Genomic DNA, 12,076 nt, shown 5'->3' with positions numbered 1-12,076 from the left:
CTCATCTGTCTCTTCACCCCACCTTGCTTTCATGTACAGCTTCACTGAACACAGACCGCAGAGCTGAGTAGTTTTGTGGCCCTGACCACTCGGAGGCCATTAATCTGGTGGCTTAGCCACTGATGTATTGATGGCACAGAGCCGGTAAGCCTGCCTGCCTCACTCTCTCCATCCCTTCAGCTTAGGAGCTACATAGATTCACAGGAGCCTCCATCTGGCCTCATCAAAGCAGTGTTTACCTGCCAATTGCCACTGTTAGTCTTTCAGGTGCAATGGCTATAGGTCGCCAGATGTATTGACCAGCTGTGCAAAAAAGACCTGTGAAACACTTGATTCGAGTCATGATAGCCACACAGTGTGTTTGCATGAATTCAAAACACATCAGCAGCTAAGTCTAGTTTCTTTTAGAGTTCGAACCACATGCAGCAGTTTTCAGCTTACAACTAATGGCCCTGATACACCAAGCATGATCAATGTTGGGTCATCAGTGAGCATATATCACCCTAGTTTTTGTGGTGTGTTTCACACCGTTGGCACCAGTCGTCCCTTGACACCTGTTCTTTGGCTGATTTAGCATATTGAATCTGCATCAGAGCCAGCAGAGCCCGTCAGTGAGGGAAATCATTCTGATTGGCAGTTCAGCTCAGTGCACAAGGGGACAAACAGAACAGAACAGCTAAGGTCAAGAGGGCGTAAGATAGAAACAAACTTGTTAGACTAGGTAAGATTATTTTTTAGCCATTTAGCAGAAACAATTCATAATTGTTTGTGTTACTGTTTGCTGGCGCACAGTAAATATCCTTTGTTGTTTCAACATCAGGTTGTGTTGTTGATGTGTTACTGAGCTAACTAGCGTCTTGAATTCGTCCTGTCAGTCTTCCAGTTTCCCTTTCTGAATAACAAATACAGACTACTGTCACCTGCTGCTATGGCATGCTATTTCCTCTCATGCAGGTCCAGACTGTTTTGGCACAGACACATGCGACACGAAGGGTTTCAACAGTTGGCCTTTGTTGCCAGTTTGGTTTGTCTGGTTCTCAACACTACAAGAATCAGAACTTACATTGAGGTGTTCTGTTGACAAGGAAAATCTCCAAATTAGCATTAATGCTACTGTGCTAATATATGAGCCTGTAGGCAACCACACATAATTCTAGACATTAACTGGGTCATTAAACAACACATGTTGCTTGGTTATTGGGAAATGCAAAGCAAGGAAAGGCCAATCACTTCAATCTGGGTATTCATAGTAATATGAGTCATTTGTGTGCATGTAAATGTGATGACAGTCCGCCTACATGACAATTCATTTTACTGCAGTTTGACTAGCAAATACATAATGAGTTCATAGGAAATTGCGGAGGCCACTAATTATATGGAATCCTAAGCCTGAAGGTGTTTTCAAAGACAAGGCAAAGTGAATACTATCTCTGTGGCATCTTTACAGCAGGGTGGTCAAATCACAGGATCATAATTGATATGTCTGTAATATTATCTTTCTCCAAAATGTAATTGTCCTCTCAATAATTCCACCATCCCCAATAATCACTTTAAAGGGAACAACTTTATTTTACCATTTGCCATAACCACAAAAATTAAAGACAAATTTAAGCCTGGAACACTTTGTACGTCTTCTTTTTTTTTTTTTTTTTTTTTTTTTTTTTATCTTTGGGAGCAAGAGCTGTTGATTTAATAAGAGTATCAGTGCGTTGACAAAATGTTAACAGTACTTTGCTCTCAAGTGAGGAGTAGGGAACTTCTGAAAGGCTGATGAGTAAGTAGAAAGAGTGGGACGGGGGACACAGATGCAGGATTATAACTCAGGAGAACTTTTTCCAGCATGGTTGGATTAAAGATATTTAACCTTAAGCAGATCCCCATTCTGGACCACCCACTGCGTCATTATCCATACTGGTCTGTTTGGTGGCTCCCTTCACCCCCTGTTTGTTAGGTTTATTAATTTTGTGGAGACAGTGAAGAAAAGGTAGGAACAGCGAGGAGAGACGCAATATAACGTAGATAGAAGCAGAGTGGACTGAGAGGTATAGAGTCAAGGATGGCTGACAGTTGACAGAAACAGTTTTATTGTCTGTAAAAAGAGGGGGATGTAGGACGGGAGGTATACACTATATATGTGCACCGTATATCAATGCTTATTGTGGCAGAACTCACCTAATGTACAAAAAGTGGAATTTATGTCTCCTTTGCAATGAACCCCAGCCTCAAAAACCGATATGCCCTTGCCTCCTATTTCTTTTCCTTCCCCAATAGCCAATCTACCCTCTCTGCTGATGGAGATAACAGGATCAGCAGCTTCCTTGCACTTCAGCAGGAGCGTGCCCTGCTGCTCACATCCAGAAACAAAAAAAAAAAATCTAATCAAAACAAATAACCATTAACACAATCACCAAGGAGCTCCAACTCCCAGCTGACAATGTAACACATCATCTCTATCCCTTCTCGAATCCTCCTATGGCTCAGCGCGAGGGAACACAGAGAATGCATCTCTATTGCCACCACAGACCCAAGATGGAGGACCTGGTCTGGTAATGCACTGGGCCCTTTTAACTCCGGCAATTGTGGCGAACAGACATTGTAAAATAGAAAAAAAAAAGAAAGCTGGGAAAAGACCAGCCTCCCCTGTGTAAGCAGCTTTCTGCTCCCTGTCTTTTGCTTTTTTTCACTGTCACTTTGTCAGTCTCAGCAACACCCACAGTAGGGCAGTTGCACATACAAGCAACAGCAGCAGCAGCAGCAGCTGTGCCACAAGTCAAAAGCCCGACCCTCTCCCTGGCCTTCTCAAGAGGTGGGAGCTAGAAAAGTTGTGAAATTCTTGCACATTGCCAAACACTAACCAGCACCTACCAGCCCCCTTTACTTGCCTGACAGCACCTCTCTCCAATCCAATTTTTTTTGTAGTGTGCCACTCCATCCTTGTTCCACTCACCAGTCAGAGTAAGTGAGATCTGTTTGAGATAGGACACTAAAGCTCAACATCCTGCAGGCAACCCCTGACACAAAGGGGGTAACTGGGGTTCAGGATCACGACTTGTATTGACTAAGGAGGTGTTACAGGGGCTTGTACAGAATTTTAATACTTCCTTAGTGTGATGCCTTTTATCACATGTAAATCACTTGTACAGAATCATATTATAAGAACTTCTCTATGAGCAATTAAAATGATACATTTCATGAGCCCTATGTTGTCATCTGCTGGCACTTTAGATTACAAGATTGCGTGTGTGTGTGTGTGTGCGTTTGTGTGTGTATTCACACGCTTGTGCATGTGAAAGGAGAGAATGGGCTGTCTCCCAGGATGTGCAGCGAGCGCTTTATTAGAGCGGTAGTACCAGTAAATCAGAGCTCAGCTCTTCCTGGAACTGCTGCAACCTTTCCCACTGAGCACTATTACTGAACAATCATAGGCTAGCCATGATAATTAGCAGAGTATCTATCCTTCCAACCCTCCTGTCGCCCCCACCCCTCCATCCCCTCTCTCCTGTCTGTCTCTCCATCCTCCTCCTACCCCTCCTCTTCTTAGAAATGTCTAGTGGGTGAGTGGGTAAGGCCAGGCGCCCGCTAGACATCATTTCGCCAGAGGACATCTCACAATACCTGCTGTAATTTTTATCTTGATGCTGGCCAGCGTGACAATTTGGGCTCATTTGTCTGCTCACAATATGAGACCACCACAAAATATTTAGAATTTTTGGGACATCATGGAAAAGTTAGGAGCGCAGGAGAGGAATACGACATGATGGTGCCGACCCTGTCACAGTAGTGAGGCGTAACAAGACTCCATAATAACCCTGTATGTGTGAATATCTGACAACTCATCTAGGATGCCAAAATCAGCGATCCTGTCATCTAGTGGGCACGTGGCCTATATCTAAGTCAGCAGGACTGACCTCCTGTACAGCTCTTTTTGATTGATATTTTTTCTAGAGCTGGAATACAAACATCAGCTATTTGTGGTTGTAACCTAATGACAGACTATTGTATAGTCCAAGAGAACTGGAGTCAATCCTGGTAGTTATGATCATTAATGGGAAGAGGTCAACACAATTTGCATTCCTGAGTCTGAGAAGCCAGTGCTTCAGGATCATCAGTGAACCACCTTAATGCCTTTTCATGTAACCGCTAATCCCTTCATTTACATTACTACCTCTTTGCCTCTATTATGTTTCATTGTGATTATTTGCTCTCTGCAGAGTGTAGACTTTTTCTTTCCTCAGCGTTCACTGATTCTTTTGGACTGCACTGAAGGGTAAAATAAGAGCAGAGACTCCATCCAAGTTACAGATGTATTGTGTTCGCTAATGGGCCAGCCGCTGGGCTCCACTTAACACTATGTTAGTGCAGTTAAAATGCAGAACATACAATCAAAAGCTCTGTTCACATAGGTGAGGAGCAGACAGTGGATGTGACTGTGCGTGCAAGGCGGAGGGAGAGATAGGTGAGAAGTTTGTATAGTTATGTGTGTGCTCAATAGAGCGGGACCAGGAGAGAGGGAGGGGTGTCAGGACTTTCTTGGTTAAAGATTCCCCATCTGATAGTGACGGCACTTTCTCCCTTTCTTTCCATGGCCAAGCGGCATCTGGAGTGGATTTTGTGCTAGCAGACACCGAGGAACATGATTACATTCGGCTAACTGCGCTCTAAACTGATTATGCATGTGCCAAGCTAATGGACTACATTTGCAAGAGGAAAAATAACATCCAATCAATCTCAATTACCGCCGATTGCACCGGCCCCCGAGACAAGGAAGGTAGCCAGCTAACTCCCCATGCTCCTCCCCTTTCCCCCAACCCTTGACTGGAAGCTGAGGCCTGTGGCTGGGCCTGGTTAGGCCCCACCCTTTCTGTCTGGCCAGAGCAGCCAGGGCCTGGGAGCTGGATTAGTTCCACTCATCTCACCTCCACACTAACACATAGCCAAGCCCTGAGGCCTACTGCTGGTGGTATAAGGGCTATCATATTCACACAGTATGTATGTAGCTAACTGTAAAATGAGAATGTAAGCTGGGTTTGTTCAAGATGAACAGAGAGTCTCAGGGGAGTGCTACGTAGTCTCAAAACACAGAGTACACAAACTAACATTTGGGTTATCTGGATACTGCAACACAATCCATCTGTTTGTGTTTAGGAATGACCATCCTAGGAGCAGATGGGTGACCATCATGCTATCATCAGAGCCACGAAAAAACCCTAAGGTCCATGGGAAAAAAGAGAAGGTGAAAGTTAGCCTCGGAGCACAGGGGTGTGTTGGCAGGACACGCTGCACTCAGAATGGGTATGTCTCAACAGAGAATACAGTACACAGGGGAAGACGGCATCACCCCCCACTGTGTGGTGGTCCATGTGGTCAGGATGACTTGCAGGATCTTTCTGTGGTCTTTTGGAACATTCCAATAGTTGGGGTGGTGGGGGTGATATTTTTAGAAAGCCCTAATATGGGCCGCATACCACAGACTCTCAAATTATCCCATCCAGCTTAGCCCTCAGTTTAAACCTTCCTTTTTAATTCCAGTAATTACAGGCTCCAATTTATATGGAGCTGTGCACACAAAGGGCCTGTTTAATGCAAACCAGTTTGATTTGGGTGAAGTGTCCCAAGCATCTCCCACATCACACGGCCTGTTTATGCTGACTTGATGATTTATTTTCTCCCCAAAAAAGGTTAAAAATGGTGCCATTTGCATCGGATTTCTTTGGGGAAGAATAAATGAATGGTGATTTTCCTTTTTTCGTCTTTGCATAGTACACCAAGTTGGGTTTACAGGCTTGTGGGCCACTGTGGGTTTCTGCCTGTCAGTATCTCTACCAGGACAGTAAATCGAATGCAGCACGAAGACTGTGACATTGTCAAGTGGGGAGCCTGCGCTGCCAAAGAGGCCTCACAACCATGTATTTGTTGTCCGCTAATCACATTTGTAAGTCATAAAATATTGTAATAATTCTTGTCAACTCCAAAACATCTCTGTTTTTAAGTAGTGTCTGGGATGAGGAGAGCTTATGAGGGCTGCAGTGTTCTCGGGTTGAGGGAGCAGGTAATTTCTGGACAAATGCACACACTCTTACTTGGAAGATCAATTGGTTTTAAGAAATATGGAGCCATCTTAAGAGGCTTAAGTCATAAAAAATGATCATGCCTGGATGTGTTGTACATATTTAATCCCCCCACAGCCTGAGCTGCAGTATGATGACATATGTCTCTTCTCTCTTAAAAACTTGTGCAGAAAAAGAGACAGAGGAGAGAAAAAATATGTTTCTTTTTTGCCTTTCGGGCTCATAGCAAAGTGGAAAGCACAAAGATAATGTAATATAAATTGCACCCTATCCTGCGAGACAAAGCAAGTCTCTCTGTCCAAAAGGTGTGAGGAAGAGAGTGAGGATTATGGCAGTGCCTGTCTATTTTGGTCTAATGTGAAACTGTCATTGGAATGTGGGCCAGTAAGTCCAGCAGCTAAGGCCAGGAGAGAATGACCATGGGCTGGAAAAAAACACAAGGATAACTGGCCACGCTTTTCTGCTGTCTCACAACTGACTCAACACATTTGCAGATTAAGTTGCATATTTGCATTTGTATGCATCTATAAATATCCTGTGCATCTAAAAAAAAATGTTCCTGTGGTCCTCTCATTTATCCTGATGCAAACCACAAATTCTCACCTCAACACCTCCTGTGTCCTCTGGTCTCTCTAACAGCTGTATAGCAGGAGCATCACACCGTCCCCTTTAACTGAACACTGAAAATTGATTTCTCTCTTTTACTGTGATTTCAGCACAAAGGACTTATGGACAGGAAACATGTCTATCATGCCAGTGGTTCTGAGGAACCACTCAAGACGTTGGATGATTTTCAAAAAGACATCCTTTTTGAGGCGGTTTAAGTGGATGGGCCACTTCACCTTAGTTTTTAATGTGATTAAAAACACCATGCTTGAAGCAGCACATTTTTCACATGCCTTATAGTGCCTCTTTTCCAAAAGAAGTCATGGTATACTAAGATACCAATACAAAAGTGTCAAGCAACAGAGCTGTTTAAATAGTTCTTCCTGTTTACTTTTTAAGAGTCAAACACTTGACAATGGAGTGGACTTATTACAAATAAAAGCTGCATCTACAAGGAGACGGTGCACATTACAATGTTATATGTTAGATTATGTCTGTGTGTACGTAGTGTAGGCTTACAGGGAGCGCATGTTGTCACTGTTTGTATGTGTTTCGTTGTGTGTGTTGTACGTGCGTGCGCAGCTATGCCAGTTTGGGTTAAGCGCAGAGTGGCCAAAGCCGCAGACACACAGGATAGGTACCTAAGTGGAATCAGGCCTGTTAGATTTATGGCCATTTGTTCGGAGAGTGTTCATCCATTGGCTATTATGGAATGATTAGAGGAGAAGGTGAAGCTCCAAGTCCAGCAAAAATCAATACGGCTGTCGAGAACGATTCAGCCTTTCCCGCTCCGAGGAGTATTAGCACCAAACCTCTGTCTCCTCACACTTCTTCATTCGTCTCCTAGTGATTCACCCCTAAGCCTCCAAACCAGCTTCACCTGCCATGTTCTTCTTGTGGCAGCACTGTGGCCCCTGCGTCTGTCTGACTGCTGGGATGGCAAGAGTAACACAAGAAAGCCATCATTCATGCCTTGGAAAAGCAACTAGTTTAGTGGTGTGGGCAGCACTGGAATATTTACTGTGCCATGCGGAGGAGTATCAAGTTAAGAGAGGGAGAGGATTAAGGGCACATTTGTGTAAAACTCATCAAAGTTCAATTGGATAATAAATGCTTCCAAATATGAAACAAATGTACTACTTCCTATGGTTGTACTATATAATCTCAAACTGTACAATAATATATGTAGTGTATATATTCAGTAATGATATGAAAACTGTGATACACTGTCATGACAAAGTTGATTGTTAGATGTGATAAAGGAGCCTGAGGACCACTGACCTTGTAGAGTTTGAGGCTAGCCTCATGGCGGGTATTGACAGTGTGCATCCTCAGCTTCTCCAGGCTGTTGGTGTAGTAGTCGCAGGCATTGCACTTCAGGTGTACCGGGTTGCCTATGGCCACACACTTCAGGCGCCATTCATTGCCTTTGCCCCCTTCTTTTATGTGGGCCACAAGCTGGTACTTTTGCACATGCTTGTCTGTCTTGCAGTGAAGCTGGAAGTTGGCCTTGAGCTGAGTGGTGTAGTGGCACAACTTGCACTGGTGAGAGTCGCCCACCACAGCGCGCCACTCCTCCTCCGGGAGACTGCGTTCAGCTCCCATATGCATGCCAAGCACATCCAGGTTGTCAGTGGTGAAGCGGTTGCATACAGCACACTGAAACAGCTTGAGGGAGGGGTCGCTGGTTTGTGATAGACTTTCTCCCAGGGTCATCAGTTCTTCGGACACCAGCTGCCCACCGCCCAGCCGCACATCCATAGGGATCTCCCCACCTACTAGAACGTGTGGGGAACACAGAGAAAGATGGAAAAAAGAGAGGAAGAGAGGAAAGAAAGGTATTTAGATGGCTGCAAATATACACTTGTGTTAGACACATTCAAAGCTCAGACAGCTCAGAGTTCTGTTTTTAAAGATCACTTTATCTCTCAGTATTTTACCTCAGGACATGTAAATCATTATTTTATTGTTTTGAGTTAGTGAGCATAGTGTTTTCCAAATGAAGCCACAGTTTGTGCATCTCTCATCACCACAGGTTAAGTGAAGCTGTTCAGCTTTGAAAAACCACACTGTCTGTCGCTACGACATTGCATGAAGGATAATGTGCATGCATGAATTTATGGACCTCTGGCTATCCTTGCTTTGAGCTGAGAAATAACAAAGATCGGACTTTTCCATAAGGACCAAAACCTCACACTGCCAGAGAATGAATGCACACATTGCCCTGTTTGGGCTGGTGCACTTTCATGGCCTGTCTTGTAAATCAACTCCAGAGGCCATGAGCTCCGCAGAAAAAAAGCAAGTTATTTTATCATTACCAAAGAACTAAAGAGTTCCCAAGCACACATTACTGTAAATCAAATCCATCGCCCTTATTCACTGAATAATAACATAAAAAAAATCCACTTCTCTGCTTGGATACTTTGCTTGGATTCTTCTGCTTCTTTCACTCCAGATTGCCTCTAAATCAATATGGACACCTACAGCAACAGATTAATTCTGCTTGGTACTGAGTCTAAACGATGAGAGGGGGAAAAAAACGCAGCAAGCACATATCCTATGACACCAACCACAGAACTGATGTCTATACAGTCTGGGAAGGCTGACTTTAAAAATTAATACTAAAAATATGAGGTAAGAGCAGCCGGAGTTTTTGCCTTTGCTTGCTGATCTTTAATCTTTCACTGCCCAGACTGAGCATGCAGGCTTGACCCTGCCTGGCTTTACACTAAATTAATTCCAGCAGCTCCTTTTTTATTTATTGCTGCAGTATGCAGCCTGCTCTTGGACTTTTCTCCATTACCTGAGTTTTTATAGCCAGGAGAGGGAGACCTTTGAGAAGCCCTCTGAAATCACTCACAGACCTAGCTCCCCAGTCATGGCTTCTTACACTCTCTCTTTTTTTTTTTTTTTCTTAACAAACACACAGATGCACACATATGCCCAATCGCTATCCCAGTCCTGTCCTTTCCTCCACCTTGCATCTCTCATTTCTACCTGGCTCTCATGCCCCATTGCTATGCAGATTCAATGATTTACCACAGACCTGGATCATGTTCCTCACTAAATCCTGGTTGTAGGCCATTAGACGAAGACTCTGACTTGTAGCTTTGCATCTGTTTTCATAATTTTTTTTTTTCATTTCATTTTATTTTTTTACTGAAACCCAATTATTGTAAAGGTATAGAAATATAATGAGATCACATTTTTTGCTTATACGCTAAGTTTTTAAGTGAATAGCTGTCTCACTTCTTGTTTGTGCTGTTTCATAGTGTCCATTGGACAACAAATTCCAGCACTAATAGTGAAAAGTCACATCCTCCTCCCTTCTCCTTTACTCTTTTGCGCCCAGTCTCATATCTTCCTTTCACTACAGTAGCTGAGTGTTAGGGAACGAGGATTACTAGGAGGATGAGATCATGTGAGGTCAACATTTGTTATCTATCTCTTTGGCAATACACTCAAAAGTCAAAAATCCACAGCGAGAGCATGAAAGGGCACCTCTCACTTTAGCTGCTTGGTCTGAGATCTCCTTGTGATGGCAGATTCTCTTAAGAGATTTACTGAGCCTTATGTGTCTTACTCTTGAGTTAATATCGGAGTGTTTGTGTATGATGTCTTTAAGAGTTCCTTACAGTGTGACAGAGGATGACACCACTGTATTTTATGGGCCCAGACTGTCATCATCGCCTCCCTTGTAACATGCTTATTACAACTCACCTCACAAGAAAATGAACCAGATGGCAGAAGAGGGAAAAAAACGAATTAGTCACAGCAATCAATTCTTGTTTGTGTCTTTGAACCGGCGACAGTTGGAGACAAGTCTGTACAAACTGTGGGGTTGTAACTGGCCCGCCGAACGCTCTGCTATGCTGCTGAATTACCCATGCTGAGCCCTCTAACCTCCCTTCTTTGACCAAGATAAAATTTATAGCTGCAATTACAAAGTTGGAAAAAAAATGGAGAACTCCAGTGGTGAAGTTCAGCAGCAGTTTGGGAATAATGACATAAAAAAAAGCTGAGGCTGGCTGCCTGAGGGGGAGTGCAGGGAGAAGAGAAAATAGAGGCATGGCCCTCTAACTCACCTTTTGTGAGCAAAAGTGGGTATCACAAAGTGAACTTCAAAATTCAGTCAAAATCACATCAGTACAGTGTCACTTACATGTCCTGTTAAGGAAAAAAGAATTACCCCAGGGCATCTATTTGCTACTTGGCACATTTAAAGCTATATATTTGTAGATGAAACTAATTGGCAGACTGGTCTTGTGCACTAGACATTTTTACCATGGAAGTCAGATCAAGGCATTGAGCATCGGCCTAATGCCATAAAGACACCTATCATGTATGGAGAAGGTCTGGGGTAACCCCTCCTTGTAAACCTGTCTCAAACAGTTCATGTATCTTTCACCTCTCCCTCTTCACATTTCAGTGACAATCTGCTTGTAAAATGAGACAATGATGTCAAGTTCACTAGGGCAGGCATACCTTACCTTAGGGCATGACAAAGAAAGGCAGCTGCCAAAACTAAAAAGCTGTGATATAACTAGAATACACAGCAGTGCAGAGAGGCAATATGTGGATAATCCTGCTCGTCGTTATGTGTGTTGTTAACGGTGTGTAAATTAGGAATCAAGATCAAGTCAAACTGAAACTGATTCCACATTAAAGTAATAGCTCTGAGCTGTACTTTGTGATTTTGTGGCAACCGGGGGATTTTTGAAAGCAAGAGAGACAAAATAGGGCTCACCAAGTGCAGGGGCCAGGGCAGCCATGTTGGGATCCAGGTGAAAGCTCCCCATCAGGAACTGGGCCTCAGCTCCAGCTGGGTCAATCTTGAGGCCTGGAGGAAGGCTCATGTTCTGGGTCAGGTAATATTGGTAGAGCTCAGCCTCAGATGGTGACGGCATGGCTCCCAGGCCAAGTCGGCCATGCTGCATCTGAGTCACATTCTGCTGGAGTAGCATCATGTTGTGCATGTGCTTCTCGCTGGTCATGTGGATGCGCAGGTTCCGTGCCACGTTGGTCTCGTAGTCGCACACCTCACACCGCCAAGTAGGTTTGCTCTTCGGCTTGGTCGGGGAGGGGGCCCCACACGGTCCAGCCATATGGGTGGAGGACTGTGTAGGGTGGTGGTGGGGCGGGTGATGGCTACTGGCCTGGGTCACTGAGGGGACAGCCACCACTCCTCCAGGGGTATGTCCAAACACCTGCTCCTGCGCAGAGCCAATGGTGCCTCCATTCTGCAGGGTCTGCATGTTGTTCAGGTGCTTGTCTGACTGCATGTGGATGCTTAGGTTGCCCTTTGTGGTGGTCGAGTAGTTACACACCTAGAAATTAGAGGACATTTTCCATTAAACTGCAATAAAGGCATACATATATTACTTTTGAATATAATTTCACAT

The 12,076-nt window shown here is 44.1% G+C and overlaps 1 protein-coding gene across 5 annotated transcripts in view; it reads right to left on the bottom strand.

Annotated features, from left to right (window-relative positions):
- The window catches only part of zfhx3b (zinc finger homeobox 3b), a 153,948-nt gene that overhangs the window by 81,221 nt on the left and 60,651 nt on the right, over nt 1–12,076 (bottom strand). For 4 of the 5 annotated variants that reach the window (XM_049593671.1, XM_049593653.1, XM_049593685.1 and 1 more), the window contains exons 3-4: nt 11,422–12,001; nt 7,956–8,452 (exon numbers count right to left, since the gene is read on the bottom strand). In XM_049593671.1, coding sequence (XP_049449628.1) covers nt 7,956–8,452; nt 11,422–12,001 — 1,077 coding nt within the window. The remainder of the gene's footprint in view (nt 1–7,955; nt 8,453–11,421; nt 12,002–12,076) is intronic. The other variant, XM_049593676.1, reaches the window with a different exon arrangement.

The sequence above is a fragment of the Epinephelus fuscoguttatus genome, linkage group LG2 (genome assembly GCF_011397635.1).
Source record: "Epinephelus fuscoguttatus linkage group LG2, E.fuscoguttatus.final_Chr_v1".
Lineage (NCBI taxonomy): Eukaryota > Metazoa > Chordata > Actinopteri > Perciformes > Serranidae > Epinephelus > Epinephelus fuscoguttatus.
Note: the sequence above shows the minus strand (reverse complement) of the source record. Positions and strands in the feature narration are given on the sequence as shown.